The sequence below is a fragment of the Bidens hawaiensis genome, unplaced genomic scaffold (genome assembly GCF_021521415.1).
Source record: "Bidens hawaiensis isolate Kalapana, Puna unplaced genomic scaffold, B.hawaiensis_p1.1 tig00067868_1, whole genome shotgun sequence".
NCBI classification, from domain to species: domain Eukaryota; kingdom Viridiplantae; phylum Streptophyta; class Magnoliopsida; order Asterales; family Asteraceae; genus Bidens; species Bidens hawaiensis.
In genome coordinates this window covers 1-27,092 of record NW_027502034.1, presented here as the reverse complement: position 1 = coordinate 27,092, position 27,092 = coordinate 1, and the positions used below count along the sequence as shown (strand labels likewise).

The 27,092-nt window shown below is 35.1% G+C and overlaps 3 protein-coding genes and 4 non-coding genes across 7 annotated transcripts; 5 read left to right on the top strand and 2 right to left on the bottom strand.

Moving 5' to 3' along the window:
- LOC143605086 (transmembrane 9 superfamily member 1-like) lies at positions 1 to 4,462 on the bottom strand. The gene is made up of 12 exons (XM_077081334.1): positions 4,281 to 4,462; positions 3,208 to 3,400; positions 3,020 to 3,124; positions 2,886 to 2,903; positions 2,680 to 2,774; positions 2,435 to 2,587; positions 2,066 to 2,200; positions 1,814 to 1,980; positions 1,116 to 1,210; positions 647 to 1,020; positions 278 to 551; positions 1 to 174 (listed from the first exon to the last, which is right to left on the bottom strand). The coding sequence occupies exons 1-12, from the start codon at positions 4,365 to 4,367 to the stop codon at positions 107 to 109; spliced, it is 1,764 nt and encodes a 587-aa protein (XP_076937449.1). The 5' UTR covers positions 4,368 to 4,462; the 3' UTR covers positions 1 to 106.
- A 3,975-nt stretch (positions 4,463 to 8,437) lies between these two features.
- LOC143605089 (small nucleolar RNA Z157/R69/R10) lies at positions 8,438 to 8,539 on the top strand. Its single transcript, XR_013148434.1, has one exon. It is a non-coding gene; the product is annotated as a small nucleolar RNA Z157/R69/R10 (small nucleolar RNA).
- Positions 8,540 to 8,584: 45 nt separating this feature from the next.
- On the top strand, positions 8,585 to 8,679 carry LOC143605090 (small nucleolar RNA R11/Z151). Its single transcript, XR_013148435.1, has one exon. It is a non-coding gene; the product is annotated as a small nucleolar RNA R11/Z151 (small nucleolar RNA).
- A 48-nt stretch (positions 8,680 to 8,727) lies between these two features.
- On the top strand, positions 8,728 to 8,842 carry LOC143605091 (small nucleolar RNA Z152/R70/R12). Its single transcript, XR_013148437.1, has one exon. It is a non-coding gene; the product is annotated as a small nucleolar RNA Z152/R70/R12 (small nucleolar RNA).
- Positions 8,843 to 8,862: 20 nt separating this feature from the next.
- Positions 8,863 to 8,988, top strand: LOC143605092 (small nucleolar RNA snoR80). Its single transcript, XR_013148438.1, has one exon. It is a non-coding gene; the product is annotated as a small nucleolar RNA snoR80 (small nucleolar RNA).
- A 7,256-nt stretch (positions 8,989 to 16,244) lies between these two features.
- LOC143605084 (protein CONSERVED ONLY IN THE GREEN LINEAGE 160, chloroplastic-like) lies at positions 16,245 to 19,879 on the top strand. The gene is made up of 9 exons (XM_077081333.1): positions 16,245 to 16,557; positions 17,720 to 17,769; positions 17,867 to 17,939; positions 18,014 to 18,109; positions 18,203 to 18,283; positions 18,366 to 18,457; positions 18,570 to 18,662; positions 18,758 to 18,826; positions 19,568 to 19,879. The coding sequence occupies exons 1-9, from the start codon at positions 16,246 to 16,248 to the stop codon at positions 19,707 to 19,709; spliced, it is 1,008 nt and encodes a 335-aa protein (XP_076937448.1). The 5' UTR covers position 16,245; the 3' UTR covers positions 19,710 to 19,879.
- Positions 19,880 to 21,799: 1,920 nt separating this feature from the next.
- LOC143605083 (uncharacterized) lies at positions 21,800 to 27,085 on the bottom strand. Its single transcript, XM_077081332.1, has 6 exons — positions 26,553 to 27,085; positions 25,156 to 25,608; positions 24,228 to 24,404; positions 23,921 to 24,145; positions 23,210 to 23,826; positions 21,800 to 22,402 (listed from the first exon to the last, which is right to left on the bottom strand). The coding sequence occupies exons 1-5, from the start codon at positions 26,940 to 26,942 to the stop codon at positions 23,479 to 23,481; spliced, it is 1,593 nt and encodes a 530-aa protein (XP_076937447.1). The 5' UTR covers positions 26,943 to 27,085; the 3' UTR covers positions 21,800 to 22,402; positions 23,210 to 23,478.
- Positions 27,086 to 27,092: the final 7 nt, after the last annotated feature.

Genomic DNA, 27,092 nt, shown 5'->3' with positions numbered 1-27,092 from the left:
AACGCCCTTGCCTTTTAATCTGCTTCAAATCTTCATTTGGTATCAGCAAAATAAACTACAAAACCAGGAACACCATTGTAGGGCGTTTGTCTGTTAAAAGTGTTCGCTAATCACACTTAATGTTTCGGTAAATCCGTCTCACAAAGAGATTAGAGCCCAAGTACCCGACAGCCCCTGGACATTTAAATGAAAAGGGATTCAGTTAGTAAAATGGGACATATACCGACAAGGCGACAACTTTTATATAAATTAACATAAATTATGAAATTTAAATTACCACAAAGAATTCCTAAACCAAGGCAGAACATGGCGGTGTATCCGAAGTAGAATGTGGTTTGGAAAAACCCCGACATCTTGGTCTTGACGTAATAATAATATATTGAATACAAGTAGACATAAATAGCTGTCGAGGCTGCAGAGAAAAAGGAAGTCCATTGCCAGTGGTAATTCTCAGCATTTAGCAGGAAGTATGTTCCCACAATTGTCACGCACACAGTTACGATGATGAGAATCAGAAAAACGAGCAGCATAAAACCATAAACATAGTACACCTGCCAACAAATGTATAATAAAATTCAGGTAACATAAATAGCAATTGAACCAAGACTTTAAAAACTAAAAATATAAGGATTTGAAGATAAGATACCTTGTAATTCCAAAAAGATGTGAAGACAAAGTACATTTCAATGAAAATACTGCCAAAAGGTAGCAATCCTCCCATTATGGAGACTACAGATGGTGTGAGATACCACTTCTTTTCGGGTATGGGGCGAGGAATGGTCTTCACACGACATGGGTTGTTTGGGGCCCCACTCCAGTTTCTTCCAACAACTGTACCAAATAAAGCTAAAGGGAAAGAGATGAAACCCCATATCACGAAAACAACCACCATTGTGCCAAATGGAATTGCAGCTAGAGACCCGTAAAATATAGCAATCGTGTTTAAAACAAAGCCGATTCCAAAGCACAAAAATGGGAAAAGAGATGCGGTTAGGATCATCGACTTTATCCAGTTTTTACCTGGAAGGAAAACACAAAAGCTTAGCAAATCAAAGATTTTAAATGTGTTTTTAAGAGTCAAAAGAGAAACAGAAACATTAACTCAGGGTACTTACCACCATGGCGTGAATACATGCCACCACTCACATAGCCCGATACGAATGATGTCAGAGCATAACACACGATGAACGTAGTAACAATCGCTCCTCTCCTATATTAACAATAGAAAATCTTATTTAAAATGATAATTTACAAGATAGAGATAGCAAAACTGAATGGGTTGGAAGTTTGAGTCGAGAAACAAAAAACACTGATGATGATGATGATGATGATGCCACTGTATTAATTTTCAACAAATAATATGTGTTAAATATGATTTCAAAAAGTAACATATTAATAATCATCTAGATATTACAATAAAGTGATGTTTTTTCTTCGAAACGTAACATATTACGATAATAATCTAGATTTTAACATGTACGTTAAATATGATTTCAAAAAGTAACACTTTTGGGGCCACTTTATACCATATCCTTTTAGCTAATTTATTGTTCTTTTGATTTGAGATTTTTACCCTACAAATAAAACATACCCCGAATCACCCATTCATAATTAACCAGGTCAAAATTGCAACCTCTATCGAAGCATATGAGTAACTACTAAGTGGAGAATAGATGGCACTTTTGACCTTGTATTTATGAATTGGTTAATTGAGTTATGTTCTGTCTCAACCAGATCAAATAAGTAATATAGCTGAAAAGGTAGCCAAACAGGTCCAAATTCACCCATAATGCGGAAATCTGGTATAACATACCCAATGTATAATGTTGCAACAATGGCAAACAAAATGACAAGAAGAATCAGCAGCGCCAATTGAGCACCTGTTCCAACCACCGCTGACAACAAAACCAAATTACGAGGTGGTCGGAAAACATCTCCATGCACAAGCTTCCAACCAGATTCTTCACTTACATCTCTTTCCTAAAAAAACAAACATTTTAAAATTCAAATAATTGGTGCCCAGATTGGTCCAATTTATGAATCTCATTAACTAAGAGCAGCATACCAGACTTTCCAGGTCATCATCTTCCCGAGCATACTTAGCATAATCATTTCTAAGAGTCCGCATCAAAATCATTGAAACCAAACCAGTGAGGAAGATAACCATCATAAACGAGTTAAAAATAGAAAACCAATGAATCTGCACAAATCAATACACAAGTGTAACCTCATGATGAACTTTCATAATATGAGTGATAAAATTAGTTTCAGTTACAACAAACAATGATTATCAAAGAATAAGATAAAAATACATATTTACCCATATTAACCTAATATGGGAGACTTTTACTCTCATCACTTTTCTCACAAGATTTGTCATTTTACGTATTAATTTCATAAAGTTTTATAATCTGTTCAACACTCAATAAGATACCTGATGCTCAAAGAAATGATAATCCAAGTAAACATCAAAACGGCGTGCAAAAGTGATATTAGTTTCGGACCACGTGACCGAGTACGTCATGTCTAGTGTTTTCCCAGCTTCTAGTGGTTTTGGGTTTTCTTGAGTGAGATTAACATGAATGATCTGTAATAATAAGAACCCATGATATAAGAAAACAGTTACTATGAATCCGAATTACCACTGTACAAGCTCGTATGCAAATATAAGATAGAGACCTGATCTTTGTTGTATTTTAGAGTAATATTCTTATGAGTATATAACATATGTTTGCTATCACTGTTCTTATCAGTAAGTGTCTCCCCAACAAAACCTGTATAAACAACAATGGTAAAACAAAAATAAACATTAGTATGATATACTAGAAGAACATTAAGAGATGAAATTGTGTAAAAAAAAGGTGGTTTTGATAGATGATGCATACCCCAGAATGGCAGATCATCTGAGTTCGGATTCCACACAGCAAAAACCAAAGAAAATGATATCAGAAAGAAGAAGAAGAAGAAGAAACAATAAACATATGCAAGTAAAATGTGAACAGAAGACTAAAAGGCATACCCATGAAAAACTCGAACCAATAGTTATTCTCAATGGCCTCTTTAAACTGATTAACCTTCGATTCATCAAGGTCAAGTTTACAAATTGTATTCTTCTCAACATTCTCTGCAAAATGATACATGTTACTTATGTCATGTACCATTTGATTACATAAGCTAAAACATTGCAAGAAACAATGACCAACTTACTCTGAAACTTGATGTCAAATTGACTATCAATAAGTTCATTTCCACCCAATACTTCACCTAGACCACCCCATTTGTGCCCAGGGTTACCCGGCTTACGACAAAATGGAAGACTGTAGTAGTTATATGTTTCCTGTGGGTTATTATAAGGCCCTACTTTGTTCACCCAAAGGTTAACTGGATCATCTGTATGATACTGCAAAACAAATCATCATGCATACAGAGTGGAATCAGTATGCTGGAAAACTACACAAGACTATGCCAAAATATAAGTCCATTTTAATTGTAAATATCAATTAATGGAGTACCACAGACAAATAAGCTGAATTCGAGCTCGTTTATGGATAAATAGCTCGACTCGTTTTAATTTAAGAGGGCTCGAGCCTGAGCTCGGCTCGTTTAGAGCTGTATTTCTAAAGCTAGAGCTTGGTCTCAGCTTGTTTATTAATTTTTAATTGGAAAAATACATACACTTACACCACATTACAAGTCCATTTAAATTTTAAATACCGATTAATGGAGTATCCAAACTAATAAAGATGTGTAACGAGCCAAGCTTGAGCTCAGCTTGTTTTCTAAAGCTAGAGTTCAGATCTCGGCTTGTTTATTATATTTTAATTATTTACATACATATTTATAATAATAATTTTATACATAATATAACAATTTTTATTAAATTAGTTTTATCATATGTCTATATATAATAACAGTTATTATATAAATATATTAGATAAGAGGCTTGTTTAGGATCGTGAGCTCGAAATGTGAAGCTCGGGCTCTAGCTCGTTTATTAATGAGCCTTCAAACTCAGCTCAGCTCGATTCAAATGAGCGACTCCCTTACACCAACACACTAATAGGTATCTAAACCCTAGCAAAAACTACACACCTCAAAATAATGTTGAGCTAAATTCGTTACATAAATCAATTAAGCAAAACTAATCAAATTCAAATACAGTGAATTGTAAAATGCAGGCATTGATAATAAATTATTATTAATGAAAGATGTAGGAAATTGAATGATGAGTATCGGAATTAATAATAATAATAATTAGGGTTTGGCGTTAGTTAACCAACCTTGTGATCGTACTCGGAAGCCACCACCGGCGAGGAGAGGAAGGAGGCGGCGGCGAGGAGGAAGAGAAGGACGGCGTGCCACATCATGTTCGCCGGCGATTGGATTTGGATCTGACGTAACGACGACGATTGATCGGAGGATTTGATGGCAAATGAAATCAGGTCTGTTTTTGTATATATTGTTTTTCTAAATCCAACAAGGCAAATTGTTTTGTTTTCATAGGAACCCGTTAAATTAACTTAACTTCGTTAAATTTTTTCTGGATTTCAAATTGACTATTTTGGGTTTTTAAGCGAAAGGACGATATGAATCAATTGATATAAAACTTACCGTAAAACGGTTTGGTGGTTGTTAATTAGAAGTGTAAACTCCTAAATTGAAGCATCGTTTTGTTATTAGGAGCATCGTTTTACGGTAAGTTTACATCAATAAACTAGAATCATTATTTCGATTAAAAGCCCAAAATAATAGGTTTAATATCAAGAAAATGCTTAACAGAGATAAGTTATTTGTAACGGGTGCCTAATGAAAACAAAAGGTGGGACCTGTGGCTAGGGGTGCAAATGAGCCGAGCTACTCGAGATCAACTCATTAAAAAGCTCAACTGAGTCGAGCTTAATCGAGCCCGGCCTTCACTTATCAAGCTCAAGCGGGCTCGCGAGCCTAAACGAGTCTGTCATTTATAGAATATTTTAAAATATATATAATTATTATTTAATTATCATATAATGTTACGAAAATATAAACAAAAATAACTAAATAATATATATTATTATACATATATAATTATATAAAAAATAATTAATAAATAATAGACGAGCCGAGCTCAAAACTTTTTAAAATGAACTCGAAAGGAGCCAAGCTCGAGCCTGCGTAAGTTAAACGAGCCGAGCTCAGCTTTACTCGTTTGCACCCCTACCTGTGGCAGGGATTTTCTAATGTAGAATTATTATCGACCAACCTAAAAAAATGGGATTGATAAAATTCAATTTGTCAGTCATCATGTCATAATGAAACTTATAATTTAGTAAGCCGGCCTCTGGTATCATAAGATGTCATACGGTTTGATAATGTATCCAAATGGAAATAACGAAATGGTTTTGGGTTTAGGGGCAGACCTAGCTTACAATGAGGGGGTAGCCTCCGTTACCAAATTTAAGATAAATCAAATAAAAGCATTATTTGTTGTTCCCTAATGCTTAAAGTCTTAAACGCTTGGTTTAGACCGAACATCAACATTCTAAAAACGAAGTTTCATCCATGCTGCAACCGAGTAGCCGACGGTCGGTGCTCTTCGGTCCCTCTTTTACGGTTTAAATTATTCTTGTTCAACTTAAGTATTATTTTGCTTATATTTAAAGTTGTAATTGTTTATTTGTTTATATATTTTTGTTAATTTGGAATTGTTTATAGGCAACTGAATGATTTTTTTAGTTAACAGTGAACTTCTTCTAATTTTGTTGCCTATGTGACTTGAACCCAAGACCACCCCTCCTAAACCCAGGTGTTTTAAAGACTTTGCATTTGCCAATGGACCACCACCCCCTTGGTAGCAACTGAAATATTGATTATGGTTTGTCGAATATTTGAATATGTAATTTGAAAATTGTAATTGATTATGGATTTAGGGTTTATGTGTAAATTGTAAGTGATTATGGTACTAAGGTTTAAATGTTGTCCCTTTATAATTAGTGAACTTGGGAGATTAGAAGGAAAAGTCTTATCATCAATCTTTTTAAACGAAAATTCTAAGAAAATAATGATACCGGTTCAACACCAAGTTCAAAAAAAAATATATATTGTACGAAATATCGTAAAACATTTCGGTTATTGTTGGAAATACGGTAAAAAAAAATCCGTTTACATTGTATAAAACACGGTAATTTTTTTTAACGTGTTCCCTGAGATTGTGGCCTAGATCCGCCTTTGTTTGGGTTTAGCTATTTTCAATGGAATAATTGGGTACCAAAAAAGATGGGTGTGTTTGGATGGAGAGCAATGGATAGAATACCATCACTGGTGGCATTAGCTAAACGTAATGCGACTGCTCCTTTGTTACATGCTCGGATTGTGGTGAGGTAGAAGAGTCAGCGGAGGGCATTTTCATTACATGTAGCTTTGGTCAAGTAGCTTGGCAGGTGATTTCGCAGTGGTGCAATACTCATGTTTTCTTTGCGTTTAGTATTCGTGATATTTTGGTGATGTATGATTAAAGTGGAAGGCAAAAGTATTACATGTGATATGCCTCCTCACAATTTGGTGCGTATGGTCTGGTCTTAAACAAAAAACAAGTAGAAGGTGATAAAGTGGTGAGAGACATTAAAGCATTGGGTATCTTTGGGTTTCGGAATATGACATATTAGGAGCTAATTACGTAGAAGATATGGCGAACTTTTAATTTATAGCATGTGCGTAATATGAGTAGGCCGTAGTACTAATCAATTACACTTGTTTTTGGTTAGTAATGAAAATTTTTATTGGTCGTTCAAATAAAAGTAATTTTTTTTCTTTATAATAGCTTTTATCTACGTGTATGTGATAATCTAGTTACTGGAATTTTAATATGTTTGAGATGATTGTCTTTCACGTCGAGTCGAAAAGTTTGTTGATAGTAGAGGTGCACAAAACGGGTTTTTCAAATACTCGGTTTTCGGGTATGGAACCGGGTTCGGGTATGACCGGGTATTGGAAAATCGGGTATTGGTAATAACCGGGTAGGGTTCGGGTCCGGGTATTGTCTCTAAAACCATACCCTATGCATTGGGTTCGGTTCGTGTATAGAACCGAGTATTCTAAAATCGGGTATTTGAATACTCTATTTTCCGGTATTGAAAAAACCGAATTTTCGGGTTTTTTCCTAATATTTTTCCGGTATAAATTGAAATTTTTAAAAGGTTGCACTTTTTAGTGGTATTTTTCGGGTATTTTTAAGGTATTTTTCGGGTATAGATCGAGTATTTGAAATCACAGTTTCGGGTATTGAGAAAACTCGGTTCCGGGTATGGAACCTGTTTGGGTATTACCGGGTACAATTCGGGTCCGGTTCGGGTTTTAGTACTGAAATGCATAATCTATCCGTACCTTACGGGTAGGGTCGGATACGGTTTCGGGTATTAAAAACCGGCTCCGGATTTTTTTTTTGGGTACGGTTCGGAGTTCAGATTTTTTTTTTCACCTCTAGATAGGGCTGTTCACGAGCCGAGCAGAACCGAGCGAAGGCTTGCTTGTTGCTTGGCTCATTTACAACCGAACCGAACCGAACGACTGAAATTCGAACCGAGCGAAAACCGAAACGAGCCAAAATCGAATCGAGCATTTTTCGATCGAACATCGAGCGATTTCGAGCATTATTTATTTCTTTTTCAATTTAAAAATTTCAATAAGAAACAAATTTGAAGGTTGTAAATAATATATTTTATAAATAAATTAGTAGTTTGTAGAAAAACGTGTAATAGATTGTAAATTTTTATTAAATATAAGTTTGAAGTGAGATTTAATGATTATGTAAACAAACTTTTAGTATTTTAAAAACTTGAAACGAACAAATAAAACAGTAAAATTGACGGAATATGAAAAATTTTAAAGGGTAAAAATAATTGTATGCTTATATTTATGTGTTTTGTCTTTATATTTATATATTTGTTCATATATAATTATATATAAAATAAATTAAAAATATTCGAGCCGAACCGAACCGAGCAGACCTTTGCTCGTTGCTTGGCTCGTTTACAAACCGAATCGAGCAGAGCGGCTCTTTCCAGTCGAGCGAAAAAACGAGCGAAAATTTTTCGAGCAATTTTCGAACGAGTGGCGAGCGAGTTCGAGCGACGAGCGATTTGGACGGCCTTACCTCTGGATAATAGTATAGTTGTAGCCTTGTAGGGTACCGTAGGAGGTAAATAAGAGGCCAAATTAAGCCCACACTTAAACGGATCACACAGGTAGCCCATGAAACCCTAGTTAACGTAACCCTAATCTATCTTATTCTTTCTTTCTTTCTTTCTTGTTGTATGAGGCTATAAATTCACACCGTCATTGCGCCTTCTTCCATCACCTCACCAGTTATCGCATATCAATAAGAGTTGGTTGTTTATGATATTATGGTGTGGTGGATTCTCATTTTCTTTATTTATTTATATGTTGATTTTGAAAATTTGATTGTGCGATGATGAAGCAATTTGTGGACTAGAGTTTCTGATATTGGGCTCTTCTTCCCATTTTCTTTTGACGACAAACCCTTGGCTGTCTGAGCACAATCAATCAACCATTCTTATTATGCGTTTATGTTTTCTAAATCAATTTGGGGCTTATGATGATAAATATAAATTATCTTAGCGGATTTCAGTGAAACTGAATATATTTCAGTTCATGATCTGTTTGTTACACACACTGAAGCTCTTTTTTTTTTTTTTTTTAAATTTAATAAAGCATTGGAATGAATAAGAAATTGCTGTGATGAGGTTAGACACACGGGAGTGTGTGAAGGGCAGTGGACAAGGCAACGAAAGTTGTTTTGCCGTGATCCCATTTCAAAAAACGACTTCTCCTTCCACTGAGCTTTTCTACTTATTGTTCCCTTTACTTATTTCTGCGTGGATGAATTAAGTTCCTCATGGTGTAATGTATCGGACGCTATATGAATAAATGTGGCTATCCTGATAAATGGGTGCTCAGTACCATTTCATCCTGGAAACACCTCATACATGCTTATTATTCATTAACGTTATTTTAATTTTAAACCCGTATGTATAGTTAGGAATCTAATTTCACGGTTATAATGTGCACTTATTGTAAAGTTAAAACCATGGATTCCAATTCAATGGAATGTATTATTGTTAGTTTAAGTCGGCTAAAAGAGGTTTACTTAATAATGGTTGGTGAAGCAATGGCTTTTGTTTTGTTTTTATAACTGGACTGGACATTAAATTGAATGTGTAACTTGTCTATTGGTTCAATCGGTTGGTTTAGATTGAAGCACTGGATGACACAAGTATGTGAAGGCGAAAAGTTTGTCATCACCAAACTTCATCGTAACATATTATTTTCGTGATTTTAGTATTTTAAAGAGAATGTTTATCTCAGCTGCGCTGTCTTCATTTAGGCTAGGGCTTTTCAAGCATGCAAGACCGTACCGTCCTGTGTAAAACCCGACCCGACCCGAGACCGAGATCAACACGAATTTTAGGAAAGAAGCCTGGAGCTATATGGGTATTTCGGGTATGGGTCTATTTCGGGTTTGGGTCTTCGGTTCTTTGGGTGTTCAGTGTTTATCTTAGCATGGTTTGAGGATGAGCTTGATGGTGGAACATATGAAGAAGAGGGATGTCAGGGAAGAAGAAGAAGATAGATAGACTCGAATCTCGGATACGTCATGGCCAATTTTATATGTTAAGATAAGAGAGAGAGAGATTGGCTTATGTAGAGATTTTCATGTTATTACGGTCCGGGTTATCGGGTTTTTCGGTTCGGCGCTAAATATGCACACCCCTAATCTAGGTATTCATGTTGAAATTCATTACAAACTGGTTCTAAGAGCTGGAGAGAGAGTTTAAGATGAAGTTCGCTGCCATCCCATTTGGCAATGAATAATCCGTTTCTTAAGCTGATCGATGTGCCCTTTCATTTTAACGACATGTGCACTGTTGGAAGTCCCCTCTTTTATCCTGTAGCTAATGAGTTGTTTCATGGTGTTGAAACATTCTTGACGAGCTTGTCTCTGCAACATGTCCTTGAGTTGCTCAAGCATCTCATACGTACCAAAGTCTTTCAATTCTTTAGCAAGCTCGGATGTCATGGTGGCTAGCATAATGTAGAAGACCTCAGCCAAGTCATTCCTATGCTTCTCAAGAACTTTTCGAGCAGTGACTGTATTGTTTTCAGGCTTGGTTGGAACAGGTCCATCGAGAACATACATCAAGCAACGACTGTATGTTCTTGATGGACCTGTTCCAACCAAGCCTGAAAACAATACAGTCGTTGTTCGAAAAGTTCTTGAGAGGCATAGGGATGACTTGGCTAAGGCTACTACACTATGGTGGCCATTATGACATTCGAGCTTGTTAAAGTCTTGGAAGACTTTTGTGCCTATGAGATGCTTGAGCAACTCAAGGCATGTTTCATAAACAAGAACGTTTTGATAACATGAAACAACTCATTAGATGCAGAATGGAAGAGGGGTCTTCCGTCAGTGCGCATGTCGTTAAGATGAAAGGGCACATTGATTAATTCAAGAAACTTGATTATCCTCTGCCAAATGAAATGGCAACGTTCCCCATCTCTTACGACCAGTTCGTAATGTTTTTCAACATGAATGCTTGAGTGAAGACAGTGTAGAAGCTTCACAACATGCTCAAGACGGCTAAGATGAACATTCCCACTAAAACTAATCACCTTTTGATGATCCGATCTGCTGGTGTTAAGAAGCCTAAACCCTAAAGTCGCGTCAGTGCGCATGTCGTTAAGATGAAGGGCACATCGATCAACTTAAGAAACTTGATTATCCTCTGCCAGATGAAATGGCAGCGGACTTCATCTTGAACTCTCTCTCCATCTCTTACGACCAGTTCGTAATGTTTTTCAACATGAATGCCTGAGTGAAGACAGTGCAGGAGCTTCACAACATATGCTCAAGACGGCTAAAATGATCATTTCCACTAAAACTAATCACGTTTTGATGATCCGATCTGCTGGCGTCAAAAGGCAAAGGCAAAAAGAAAGTTACCATTGCTCCCGAACGCCCACCAATGCTAACAAAAGGGTTCCAAAGATACCACCGCCGCCCCCTGAGGAGCGTCAGTGTTACCGATGCAACCAAAAGGGACACTGGAAGCGTAACTGTCCCGACTATCTTGTTGAGATTAGGATGAAGAGGGACAATGGAGAAGGCTCTTCTAGAGGTATTTGATACCGAATGTGGTTACCACATCGTTAATGTCTTGAAGGAGCCTGAAAAATGGAATAAACTGAAGCAAGGCAATATGGAACTCATCATTGGTGATGAGAAAAGAGTACCAGTTATTGCAAGTTCTGGCAATTGGAGTATTTCATTTTACCTGTTCATCTTGTCGTTACTTTGAATAATTGTTTGTATGCACCTAGTTTGATCAGAAACATCATTTCAGTTTATTTGGTTTTGAACAAGGTTTTAAGTATGTTCTTAATTTCATTGCTATTTATGCTTACTTGAATGATATCTTTTATTTTGAGGCTAAACCTCAAAATGGTATTTATGAGATTAATGTTCAAAATGATAATAGCGTATATAATATTTCAAAACGTATAAGATCTAACATCAATGATACTATTCTATGGCATTGCCGACTTGGTCACATAAGCAAAGCACGAGTTAAAAGACTCCAATCCGAAGGGATTCTTAAATCCACGGGACCATACTCTTTTGACGACTGTGAATCTTGCTTAGATGACAAACTCGCCAAGGACTCCTTCACTAAAGTGAACGTGCAAAAGATCTGTTAGGACTCATACATACTGATGTGTTTGGACCTTTCAGAACCATGTCTAGAAACCTTGAAAGATACTTCGTTTCTTTCATCGACGATTATAGTCGATACGCTTATGTGTATCTCATGAAACATAAGCATAAAACTTTTGAAAAGTTCAAAGAGTTTCAAAACGAAATGGAAAACCAACTTGGGAAAACCATTAAGATACTTCGATCAGATCGGGGTGGAGAGTATCTCAGCTTAGGATACCATTAAGCTCACTCCACCCGACTAACCCCAACATAATGGCGTGAGCGAGAGGAGAAATCAAACCTTGCTAAACATGGTTTGATCGATGATGTGTAGAACTAACTTGCCTCACTCCTTTTGGAGTTTCGCCCTTATGACCGCCCCCGCATTGTCAATCTGGCTCCAACTAAGAAGGTAAGCAAAACCCATATGAGATATGGCATGGGCGAAAACCAAGTTTGTTTTTCCATAGAGTATCGGGATGTGATGCATATGTCACAAGTGAATTTGATGACAACTCGATCCCCGCAGCGTAAAAGTTGTGTTCGTCAGATACAATAACCAAAGCGGTTATTACTTTTTTCATCTTGATACTTAGTCGATTTCTATCAAGAGGAAAGGCCACTTTCTCGAGAAGGAATTTCTCGATCGATGAACTGGAGAAAATGTAACCGAAACCAATCGAATTTGCGTTGACTCACCGCCGCAACGCTCAGTTTCACCAACGGTCGGGGTTTTACCGACCAAATAAACTTCGTTTTAAATACATATTTTGTATATGTTAATTTGAAAAACTTATTTTATGCATTTTAACGCTTGTGTTTCACCGATGTTTATTCCGTACCGTAACAAACATAACCGAATAAATGTTGTTTTTAAGTATTTTAATTTTTTACATGCTAATGTTTTATTTCTACAAATTTAGTTTTTTGGTTTAATTATGGTACCAATCGAAAGCATATTAGTGCACCGTTGTAATACATCGGGTACATGAACATATTCAACATGTCCGGCGCAACGCGTCGGGTTGAACACTAGTTAGATTATAAAATCATTGTCACTGACGACCAACCAACTAGTTACTGCAAATCTTTTTTCGTTTACAGTTAGTTTTTAAGAGCCAACACTCACATCCGCTTAGTGAATAAGCAGGGCCGGCCCCGAGGATCTAAATACCTCGTCCGAGCCGAAATAAAAAGGCCCGTAGGCCCTAAACCAAAACGAAGTATGTAAGTTAAAATTTTAAATGATGATTAACGATATAGATAAAAAAGGTTTTGGGCTCAACATATAAGATGATTAAGGTCAACACCAAATTTGTAAAAAGAAAAAAAAAATGACTCTTGAAAATTACCGACCACCGGTTGTCGGCCCTGTCTTATATCTTGAAACCATTATAAATTATCTCATTTTCAATCCTTGCTAGCTAACATATATCAGTTTGATTAGAGCTAGTTGTTTAATGTATATTTTTTTAGAAACATTTTACGTGAAAAATATGTTATTTGAGTTATATTTTTGTTAAAAGTTGATGACTTTTCTTAATAAAATAGTAATGTATATATATGCATACATAAAAAAATAAATCATATAAGCAATTGTTTAATAACTTATAACTGAAACAACATAAACAATAAAACTAAATGTATTTATAATTTTTAATCTTATAATAATAAATCAATTAAAACCATAACAGTAGAAAATATATACCTACTTTAATCTATATGAAATTCTTTTGAAAAAAATAAAATTAAACAAATAAAAGTAAAAAGTATAAAACTGAGCCTTGTAAGTCGTAAAAAGTATTTAATTAAAAAAATTAAATATAAGATAAAATTTTAGAGGTTAGAGTCTAGAATCCATTAGCAACTTTCCACTTCTCCTTCCCTCTTTCATCTTTTTCTGCAACTTACTTTCCACCATCTTGAAAACACATTCTAATGAGCTATTTTCTCTCTTGGCTTCACCTTTTATTTTGCAAGTTATGACTTGAGAGAGTGGTTGTTGGTTTAATAGGGGATCAAAAGATCGTCGACAAGTAAATTATAAAATCCGGCGATCGAAATTTAGTGCCCCGGACAGAAGTCCAGCTCGCCCTAGCCCTGAACCGGCCCTGTGAATAAGGGTATAGATGGTCGCATGTGGGGTAGCGACTAGAGTATGGAACGCCATATGTAAGTGGCTTGATTTGCCTTTGATACAAGACTTTTATGTTTTGGGTATCTTGATATGGCTCGACATGCTTTCAGTAACTAGTGAGAAACGGAAATTAATTCATAGTATTATTCTCTCTGTGTGGTGGATCATCTGGTGGGCTCTGAATGAAGTTGATTTTCAAACGGAAGTTAACATAAAAGATAACATTTTCGAGTCTCTTCTTATTAATTGTTTTCATGAATTGCAAATTAAGATAGTAAAAATATTATTGGCTTAACGGAGTAGCTTAAAATTCATCTTCTTGTAATGTAAGTACGTAACTATTGTTGAACATTCATGCCAAAATATGCATGCCAAAAGCATTCTTGTTGAACATTCATGACCAACTCGTGTATCATTTCCATACAAGGTGACAATTTCTCAAAGCTTAACGCATACAAGCAATGCTTCTTAGCATTATGTTATGAGAAGCATCTTTCTACTTATGATAGAAATACAAATTTTGCCTTTTAAACATACCTCATCTAAGAATCAGGTCATTTAAAATGTTTACTTTCAGGCGACGTCCTTTACATGCTATGTTTATTTGATTTTCGTCATTTAAGCTAGTTGTCATCCAATTCCTCCGTTAAGTTAATGCACATGAGTAACATGTGAGGGCATTTTGGTCTTTTAACATGTCAATTATCTCTCATCTCTATCTTAAACCACGATAAAACACCAACCAATACGGTGCCGCCAAGTGGCCCAATAGACCACTTGCGGGCACCATATATAGTTCTTTATATATATAGTAATTATTACCAAAGAATGTCTCAACAAACTAAATTGTGTCAGATTTCGGACATAATAGGCTAGTTGTTGATGGCTTTTGGTGTAATCAAACACTCATACACACATCGACCCGTATATAATTAAAACTAGCTTTTATCTCTTGTATTACGGGTTTGTTTTACATTATTCGTTTATAATATATATATATATATATATATATATATATATATATATATATATGGATTTTAATTTTATTTATCGTATGCAAGTTAATAACATACTTAGGATTTGATTTGATGATGAAAGAATTTTACAAATATATGAGATGTTATAACCCGGCATAAAAGCTATCTGGGTTTGGTGAGAACCATGACCCGCTTATTTTTTTACTATAAAATTGTTTCTTAATTATAAATAATATATTTTTTTAAAATAAGATATTAATTTTTAGTATATCACTATTTTATAGGATTTTCATATCAAATATTTGGTGAGGTTAGTTTTTAATTTAATTAGATGTTATAACCCGTTTAAGGGTTATCTGGAGTTGATGAGACACATACCTGTGAAATCGGGTAAAATATAAAGAAGTCTCCATTTACAAATAAAACTATTTGATGACTTGAGAGAATGTAGGGAGTAACCGGAGAGTTTTAAATGTTTCGTTTATATATATATAAGATAAATATATACAAACTAGGTTTTATTCCCCGTATTACGGGACGGTTTTCATGTTTCGTTTCTAATATTTATATACTTTTTTAGTTTAATTTTATTCATTGTAATGAAGTTAATAATATATTTAGGGTTTAATGAAGAAATGGTTTCACATATAAATGAGATTTTATAACCCGTTTAAAAGCTATATGGGTTTGGTATGACCCATGACACGCTTATTTTTTTTACTATAAAGTCGTTTCGTAGTTATAAATAATAACTTTTTTTAAAAAAAAATGGACATTAATTTTTATATACCCTTATTTTATATAATTTTCACATCAAATATTTGATGAGATTAATTTTTAATATAATGAGATGATATAACCCATTTAAGGGTTATCTAGGTTTGGTGAGACCTATACCCCTTGAATTTGAGTCAGATGCATGAGAAGCTTCCATTTATAAATAGAATAATATGGTAGTTTGAGAGGATATACGAAACAACCATAGAACTTTTAAAGGTTTCGTTTATATATATTTTAGATAGTTATGTCAAGTATATAATCTGGTAAACAAGTCATTATTATCAAGTAATTGGATATACTATAAATTTCAAACCCATAAAAAAATTAAAACTAATTTCAAACCCGTTCCAAACCATAATAAACCAGATACCACTCATCTAAATTATGTCTTGTTTCTAATTTTCCCAATAGTATCAACATCCACCGGCCAATTTCCATCATGCATAATAATAATCATCCCCAATTTCAGATATTTTCTTATGTATTAAATCTGCAATTGAAATCAACCGTCTGGACAGTAGAGTGACGCGACAACACCCTCTAATCTCTACACAATTTCACATACATACTCTTCAATCAATTAATTAACAACAACAATGGCAGCTATCAGTTGCAGGTATCTTACAGTTACCTGCACAGCAACACCCATCAATCAACAAGACTCCAATTCAGCCACTTTGCCGACCAAGATAATCTTGCCCAACAAAAAGCCCCAAAAATGGTCCACGGGCGTTGCTCCGGGAGACTACGGCGGACCACCCACCACCACCAAGCTCCGCAAGTACTGGGGTGGTGAAAAGGAAGACCCTTTAACTTCCGACGAGCTCATTTGGAATAACGATTTCATGCCTCACATGAAACGTATCATTGGAGATTCCAACCCGAACCCGACTGTGTCCCCTGTTAAGGTTTTAACTTTTAAATCCCAATTCATTATTATTATTATTATTGCGATTTGGATAAAATACAAATTAAATTAACGTGCTAATTGTGAATCAGGTAGTGTGGTTATATATACAACATACCGTAATTATAGTGTAGTGTAATTACACTACGATGCAATTACATAACTACACTACTTGTATATATAATTACACTACTTGATTCTCACAGTTAGCACGCTAATTTAATTTGTACGTTAACTTTTCCCTATTATTATTACTATTATTGTTATTGTAATTATTATTGTTGTTGTATTGAATTGTTGAATTGAGATGGGTTTGTTACTAAATTTGTAATTAGATGTAGTTTATGATGATACATTAGGAATTATTGAATGATGTTATGAATGTTAATGAACCTTTGTGATGTGCAAACAAGCGGGCTGCTTGAGATCTGATTGATAGAAAGATCGAAACGAGCTGAACCCGAGTCTCAAGTTAAGTTTTTTTAGTTATCAAGGCCGGGCTTGAGTCTTACGTGGGAAGAGTTTTTAGGTTCGTTGAGCGTTAATGAGCCTTAGTGTATTTTTAAGTTTGAACTCTTTTGGACTTTAATGTAGTAGTTTCACATTGCATATCCGAGCTCAAGCTGAGCTTAGGCTCGTTTAAGATTTTTCTCTAAATGTATAAAAATAATGAAAAATGTGTATGAATTAATTAATAAATCATAAACGAGATCGGATCGGTAAAATGATCGAAACAAGCCGAGCCCAAGCCTCAAATTAAGTTTCTTTAGTTATCGAAGTCAGCCTCAAGTCTTAGTGTTTTTTCAAGTTTTAACTATTTTGGACTTCTATATACTGACTTTACACTGCATATCGAGCTCGAGTCGGGCTTTTGCTCATTTAAGGTTTTTTTTTTTCTAAATATATGAAAATAAATAAAAATGTATATAAGTTAAATAATACATGATAAACGACTCGCGAGCTCTCGTAAGTCAAAACGAACCAACTTCGAGCCTAGTCAAGCTCTGGCTCGGCTCACACGCCTAAATTTATTGTATCGAATTGTTAGTTGAGATGGTTTTGTTATTGAGTTTGTAATTAGATGCGGTCTCTGATGATATATTAATTGAATGATGTTATGGCTGTCGATGAACTAATATATGTTTGGTGTTTTGTATGTATAGGAAGAGCCATCTGGATTTCTGAGCTTAAATAGAGCCATGAGCCTAGACAGGTATGAAATTTTCCTAGTGTCATAATTTTTAATTCAGTAAAATGTGACATTTTTTCTGTTAGTGAATATGACATAAAAGTATATTCATGATTTATAGTATGGAAGTTGACTTAAGCAAGAAGCTAACAACTTCAACTCCAGTCGTAGAGAAGCAAGTTAAGCCTTCTCAGGTAAGTTAATACACACACACACCATACATACATACAATATATGTATTATAATAATAACATTAAAATTATGTTAGGGTACCAACACCATGTCAAGAAAATGGAAACCCGCGCCCACACGCCGTGAACAAGACAAATGGAATAGAGCAACTAAAGCTGCAACCGGAGGCAGTGTATGATTACGAAACACTATTATTATTATATAAATTGGTTGAATTTGTGACATATAGTTTAGATATTTATGATTGTAATCCTCTTGTATATAGGACGTGATGTTCAGGGAAGCGAGGCGTCCTAAGGGGGACCCGCAACTGCTAGCTGCTAAATCAAGGGAACAATATAAAGAGGTTATATTCTTTGAAGTAACCTATGTTTTATAAAACAAAATTTCTTAATTTAACCTTCATACGTATGATATTCAAATTGCAGTTAAAGAACAAGATGCAAATTCTTACTTTGGCCATAGGTGGTGTTGGACTAGTGTCAGCTTATGTTTCATACACTCCAGAAATTGCAGCAAGGTAAATATAATATTTTTTTTATAATATTATGCATGTTATGTTTTAGTTTTTAGTTCTTAAATCATAATTATAGAAATAAAAAGTTAAATGTTTAATTTTGATGGTTATACAGTTATGGAGCTGGATTAGTTGGTTCTTTGATATATATGCGGATGCTTGGTAATAGCATTGATGGAATGGCTGGTGGGGCCCGAGGGGTTATCAAGTAAGCTCGTTTATTATTGTTAACATTATTGCTTTTGACACAATTTTTTTAGTGAAAGTTATAATTACCATATATTTATAAGTTATTACTTGCAGGGGAGCAATCGGGCAGCCACGATTATTGGTTCCTGTTGCGTTAGTCATGATCTATAACAGGTGGAATGGGTAAGCGTTCAAATTAAAAACTATTTTTTCATTTGAACACACACATGTACCTCATGCTGAAATTTGTACCTTTGGATTTGTCACTTTCAGCTATTAATATTGAAACAATAATATAACCAACCAAAAAAGGATGTTTAAAAGATGACACTGCCACTGGTTCTATGCTGTCAGCGTTTAAAGATACTCAAGACATTTTATTATGAGTTATATTTATGATAATAATAATAATAGAACTTTTTTTTTCTTACTATAGTTAGTTTAGGATATTTATGCATTCAATTTAGGGGTGTAAACGAGCCAAGTCAAGGACTGAAGTCAAGCCAGGCTCAAGCTCATCTAAGGTCAAGCTCGATTCCTTTGTATATCTTAACAGAGCTCGAGCTTGGATCATGAGAAGTTATTCAAGCTCAAGCTTGGCTCGTTTATTATTTATCAGCTATTTAATTGTTTTATATATTTGCATATATATAATTCTAATTACACATATTTAACATAATATATAGTATTTACTATTATAACTACATATATAACTATTTTTACCATGTATGTTGGATGCATATTTATTTCACTACATAAAAGTTATTATATTTGGACAAGTAATAAATAGTCTTGCAAGCCTAATCAAGCTCGGCATATGAAGCTCAGGCTTGTTTATCAAACGAGTTTACTTTTAGGCTCAAGCTCGTTTAAACTTAGTTTTAAATTTCAAAACTGTTGATTTAGTTTCATTTGACTTTGCAGGATTATAGTTCCTGAATATGGATTAATGCACCTAGAGTTGATTCCAATGCTAGTGGGATTTTTCACATACAAGATTGCCACTTTCACTCAAGCCATCGAAGAGGCGGTTAGTGTTGTGAGTAAAGATGCTCAATTTGATTAAACGCGTGCCAAAGAAAATTCATGCGGGTTTGGTCAATTTCCTGTTGGTACAACTATATAGGCTTACAAATGCGAAAGGTAACGCTTTGTAAGATTGTATAGGTAGGGGATGGATATAAATATAATGTTCCAAGTTGTATTTAGCACTTACTTTTGTTCATTCATTAGATTAATAAGTTCATAAAAATAAAAGTGGTTGGTTGTAACTTGTAAGTTCATTTTAGCTTGAACGGTTTGAGATTAGTTTCGGGTCGAGCCTATGAACATGTTAGTTGAACGGGTCATGTTCAATTCAACCAGGTTGGTTTAATATGGTCGATCAATTTATTTTAACCTTCATTATCTAGCCATTTGAGTGTTTCCATGAACTCGGTATCAAAAAACATTACATACCAATATATTTAAATCGATATCTTTTAATGCCAATATCAATCATAAAATATATTCACTTAGATTTAGTTGCCAGTTATACATGTCATACTTACCCTATTTACTACCACATAAATCACTACACAAATCATAACCAGATTATGTACAAACACAAACCAAAGTCAAGTCAAATGGTCAAACATCAAATCATTCAAATGGCACAAACCAAAGTCAAGTCAAATGGCACAGCCATCCAAAACGACCATTTCTGTTCACCAAGGTTCGGAGTAATCGGAAATGTTTGTCTTACATCACCTAAAAGTAAAGCTAGTGGCAACCAATGCATGGGAAATATGTGATAAAGATAAAGGTCATAATTGTACGTTCTGTTTTCATTTTGTGAGATACCTGAAAAAGTGAAAAGTGGTCATAGAATAGAACCATATGCCATCTATGTTCAGTGGGGAGGTGGTTACCACTCACCAGTCAGTCATCGCCATATAATGTCACATTGTCGTCACCTTACATTTGATTTACAAATAATGCGGTTTTTAGTTCTATGAAATAATAATAAAAAAATTAATCTTTTGTCTCTCTTTACAGAATATATCTAACAGTTTAGCAATTTATACTTATATTTTGATACACGTTTTGAATTTTTTTCTTGAACAACGAATATTTATAATCATTGTCGTGGAACTTAAACCCCAAACTCTCAAAACCCAAGACCTCACAAAATCATTACAGGACGATATTTTTTATATTAGTCAAGGTGACGGCGGGATGATGTTTGGCTTCCATGGTCAGTATGTGAGAACTGAGAAGGAGGTGAGTAATGGTGAATGGTACAAGTCGAGATTAGGAAGAGAGGCGGCTAGTGTTATGGTCTCTTGATACCATGATAGAAACAAGAGATTTTGTCAGTTGATTGCTTGATGTATCCAAACAAATTAAGATAAAATACATGGAAATATATATATATATATATACACGCTAGATATGCATTTATTATGTCTGTTATTAAATGATAGAACAAATACAGTAAGTTTTAAATAAAGATGAATGGCAAACAATGAAATTCATTACTAATATAAGAGCATTCATATCGCGTTTCCCATCTCCATCTCTATAATTACACTACAAAACACTACATTTCTTTTTCCTGTTTAATTAAATAATACTTTTATTATTACAGTTTCCCTCTCCTCTACTCACAACCAATCCAACAAATATTAAAAAATAAATAGGGGCAAACAATGTTCCCCAAATTTACAAAAAATCAGTACATTTATCTCTCCACCCTATAATCATTCAAAACTCCACCTTATAATTTACCAATTCCCCTCACATAATTATTGGGGAGGGGAGGGGATGGGAATGCTCTAAGAGATAGTATCAGTAATTCTGTCTATAAAGTTCATTTAACGATATTATAAGAATAATAAACATTCTTTTGTTCCAAATATAACAAACCCAAAACAAGTGTACAAATCTTACTATTCAAATAACAATTTTGTTATATTATCGTAACTACACATATAGTTATTTTTATTATGTATTAATGAATGTATATTTATTTCATTAAAGAAAACTTATTATATTTAAATAAGTAATTGGCTTGCGACCAAATCGAGCCATTTGAGTGTTTCCATGAACTCGATATCAAAAACATTACATGCCAATATATTTAAACCGATATAATTTCATGCCAACATCAATCATAAAATATGTTCACTTAGATTAAGTGGTCAATTATACATGTCATACTTACCCTATTTACTACCGCATAAATCACTACACACGTCATAACCAGATTATGTACAAACACAAACCAAAGTCAAGTCAAATGGTCAAACATTAGCAATCAACCGGTCATACCACGGTCCATGAACACGCTCGGTTACACTCGCCATCACTCCCAACACCTTCCCAGCTTCCACCACCCGATCAGTGAGAACTGCAGCCCCCAGCTGGCGGAGAGCCATTTCCGCCAGTACTATACCACTGTTCCTGCCACCAAGTACAACCCCTCTAGTAGCCAAGTACACTGCTCTAGACACCTTCACAAAAACCGAGTCCTCGGCCTGTACACCTTTTCTCAGCATTCTTGCCATGACAAGTCTTCTCGACTCGATTTTTGTTGGGTCGTTATCAAAATTGTCTGCGGTTTTGCTCAGAACTTCAACTATCTCCTCGAGACCTGCATTCTCTACCGTGTCTAGTATCTTCAAAAGCTCCGTGGCGCATTTTTGTATCGTGGTCTCCATCTCCTCGGGGCTTGATATCATTTTCTCCATCATGAGTGTTTGACGAAGGACTAGAATGCTGCACATGATAAAAACAAAACTTAAATCGATCAGTTTCAGTCAGAACTGACATCAAATATGAAGTGAAATAGAGATGGCCAATGGGCCAGGTATGGGATGGGTTTTGGCAATCCCAGCCCATGTCCATTACCCGCCGAGTAACCGTTAGTTATTATACATCATTTGCGTATTGTTTAAGATCTTAATGCCTTACCAGTTGGGATGCCCACTACCCAAAACCCGATCTTATACGCACCTCCAACCCTATATCAAATAAATACTTGACTACACTTCTAGCAATTCTATAATCTGGATAAATTCAAGTTTCTAACAACTTTAAAGTATTATTTATTATATTTAAAGATCATATCATATGCTATTATGTTTTATTTTTGATACAGGTAATTATGTTCGAGCTGGTATCACCTAATAACCAGGGGTGTAAAAGAACCGTTCATGAGCTACTCAAGCTTAGCTCGCTAAAAACTCGAGTTGACACAAGCTTAAACGAGCTTGAGCTTGGGCTCGTGTCGTTAGTGAGGCTCATTTAACAAATGAACTCAAGTCGGCTCACAAGCCTAAAGTGTCCTTTTATTTGTATAACTTTTATTTATTGTAATAAATATGTATTTATATAATAGTTATTATTATAAATAAAATTACGATAAACAAAATTAAATAATATGCATTACAATAAAGATATTCATAAAACTATATAAATAAAATAATTAATAAATAATATACGAGCCGAGCTTTAAAACTAGAGCTCCAAACAACCGACCTCGAAACATTGCCCGAAAATGTGAAAATTTAAAACTTAATATACCTGGTAGCAGTAACAATGATCTCCTGGAGTTGAGCCTGAACAATCCTCAGCCTCAGAAAGTTAAGCTTCAACGTTTCAGGCAACTCTTCTTGGGTCACACCATAAACATCATTCACCAGTTTCACCAAACCGAGCCTCACTAGCAAATCCCGCTTCTCTCCCTTGCACTCAGGGTACTTGTTATCTGAAACGAAAAGAAACCAAAAAATGGATGTTAGCGGGTCAAATGACAAGTTATGATCATTTAAACATCAACCAAAACGCAAGTTCTATAACTTGCCTGCTGCATCGTCTGTTACAGAGACAGAGGTTGAAGTTTGCAATCCATTGGAGAAGCTTCCACCAGTTCTAAGAGCAGTAGATGGAACCACAACCTTCTCTGATGGTGAACCATCTTGCAAGATTGAAAGAACTCGTTTGTGGTCACTCCAGTCTTGATCATATGTGGGTCCTACAGATGAGAGCCACCTCATGGTCAATGGAAGGCGGGTGGAAGCTTCAGACGGATCACCAAACCGCTTTGCAAATGCTTTTGCTAAATACTCCAGACCTGCAGGCCCCTTCAGTAACGGTTCCATTATCTTTATACGTGCATTGCTAATTTCTTGCTTGAGCCCCTACAAAACATTGAAATTCGCACATAATTTACCCGTTTGACTCGTAAGATATAAAAGTAATCCGAGTCAAAGTTTGCAAGCAGAAAACAGATACCTGTAATTGCTCAAGGACAAAACGCAAGCCCTTAACCAATGCTATAACATGTGAACGGTTAGAATTACCGGCCCGACATATATCAGCTAATTCTATTAAAACTTTCTGGTGAGCATCTTTGAGGTTGATTTCATTTGCTGGAGCTGAAAGCTTCTGTAAACTCGCCAATGCAAACTCCATAATTTTACCGAGATACTCCATGTCTAAACTGTCAGACTTCAACAACTACATACATAGAAGATGAAAACAAATGTTCAGTAATCTAAGCAAACAAATAAAGGAATCTCTTAACGGTTTGCATGTTTACCTGAGAAAGAATAACCACATCAATAGTTTCAATAATTTCTTGCTTCCAACTCCGAGGAGCCATCTCACAAAGTTCATCTCTCACTTCCTTCATGAGCTCAACTACACGATCATAGTTATCTTCTTGTATAGAAGCAGTTATGCCATCCCAAAAGGCTTTTTCAATTGTCTGGCGTATCTGTGATCATTGCCAAACATTACCATAGAATATAATAAAATAAAGGGGTAACTTCACACAATAGTAACCAAATTTCTCAAGTGTCCACTAGACTCTCGTTTGTTTCTCTAATGTCACTCAACTTTCTGTTGGACTACAAGACAGGTTGCAGGAGCGGGATTTGGGTTGATAAGAGTCAAGGGCATATGAGTCATTTAGTTTGTCATGTTAATTAGGTTTAGTTTCAATTTATTTTCAAATAAGGGTTAATAAGAATGGTTGATTTTATTTATTAAAAATGAATTAGAGTTTATAAGGAGTGGACTATTAGGTCTTATATAACGGGTCGTGAGTCTTTGTAATTAGTAAAAATCAATTTCCGGTTGTGTACTGCATTTTTTCCCCTTGATTCTGGGCCATTACTTTCATTCGGTATTCCAATAATCCAATCTTGTATAAATTTATTACAAATGCTGTTTTTTCTTCAAAAATAAGTTATTCCAATGAAACATATATGACCTTTGTTACTAAATACTTAAATAGTGATTACATTTTCCAATTTGACTTTAAATTAAACAATTACGAAACTTGGTTAGTATTTAGTATAATTTTTTCTTCACGATTAAAAAAATAAACACTAAATAATAACCAAGTAATTAAACAGACTTTTTAACATTTATAAAAATATTATAAAAGATAGAAATACCTAATGAAAGTTGAGTGACTTTTGTGGAACAAAAGAAGAGTAATGTTGGCAAAAGACAAAACTAACCTTGACCATTCTTTGATCTTCATCAATACCATTCAAACTATTCGCAGATGAGTAATGTTGTCCATGAACAAATTCATTTACAATCAACTCATTCTCCATGCTAACAATCTCACCAGAATGACGATTTAACTGACTTTCTGCAGATCTACTGCTAGCAGCAGAGGAGTCGACAGCTTTTTGCAGTGGCTTGGAATCATTATCTTTGAATAGAGAACGGACCACACGGTTAGGTTCTTCGCTTTTGTTCGTTTTGTCTGAGTCGACAGTTGGGGTTTCCAGCAAGGATGAAGATGGCAGTATATGTGCAACTGGTGAACCCATGGGGTTTCCCTTCTCAACTGATTTAAAGTATTGTGCTCGCGTATCGGCAAGAGCGTTCCTCATACGCTCTATACCTGCATCTCCATTAAGGTGCCTTACCCTTTCCCTCATCAGTCGCTGATCCTCTGTAACCTGCATTATTTAATATATACCTTTTAGGGGTGAGCATGAAACAGAAATAACCAAAACTACATTATTTAATACATTCAAGACCTTTTAGGGTTGTGCATGAAACAGAAATAACCAATCCGTAACCGAAATAAGCGGCATAACCAAACTCAACCCAAAACTGGTTTTCCTTTTCTTTCAAAAATCAAAATTCCGATTTGTATTTGTTTTTTCATGTACCACAAACAGAAAAAAACAAGCCGAACAAAAGACAAACTGACTTTAATAACTAACTCGAACTCGTAAAAAGCGACTTTTGTTATTGAATTTATGAATTATAATTTTTTTTTGAATGTTAAGTATTTTATAAAAGAATGATAAACAGCGTAGCCCAAAAACTTTAGGCTCACATGTGTCATAATCAATTAATAATTAATTATCAAAAAAATTACACCCAAAGTTTCAGGCTCAAATTCATTAGTTTAGCCCTTTTTTCTTTGCCCAAAAATATCAAGCCCAAATCAACAAACCTGAAACCGAACTCATCGTGAAAACCAAAAGGAAAAACAAAACTGAGCAGCTTTCAAAAACCCAAAAACCGAGTTTTTGGTTCAGTTTGAGCCCAAAAGCAACCCAAATCGACCCATGCACACTCCTAGATAATGCTTAATCTCTAATGGGTCATATAGAAAAACTTAAAAGGAAATAGGTTGTAAGTAACCCAAAGAGCAATTTTTATGCATGAAACCACCTAAATACTTTGTCTAAAACAAATTTGAGATTATTATTACTGATATAATAATTTATGCAATATTTGAGTTGGGTTATGGTTCAACCCAAACCTGACCTGTTTGACTGTTTCAACCTATACACACCAAAAAAAGCCTTTTTCACCTATTACTTGACCCTCCACTTTGTCCATTGCTAATTAGAACAAAAGAAACTGAAACTGGTAGTAAATTTATAACCTGTTTTTGAATTGCTTTCATATCAGGTGTAAGCTCAGAATTATCTCCTCCAGGTGTCATTTTACATTTTTGCATCATTGAGATTTCCATCCGACAAGCAGCCCTCACCAGATCCTCCTCTAACGACTCAGCATCCTTAACCTTCCATACCACAAAGCTATTCAGGTAACCGCACCACGCCGAATCAAAAGCTGACAGCTGTGACCTAAACATACGGCCTTCAACACGTCCATGTAGTATTATACTAATCAAAAGTTCAAATTCTTGAACAAACTTTTTTGCTGACTCGGCTAAAGCCGCCTCACGCTCCCCTTGACCACTAAAAACCGCATCAGGATGAGCCACAATCATGTAGGCACATAGCACAATTCTCACTTGGTACCTTGACATAACAACAGGTGTCTTGGAGACTGCTCTGGTGGGACCCGGTTTTTTTAACCGTCTACTGTGTGCAGGGGATCTGGGTGTGATTCTCCTACTAGGTGAAGCAACTCTTTTAAGGAGGTGGTCAATGTCATTCTGACCATTGTAATTAATGCA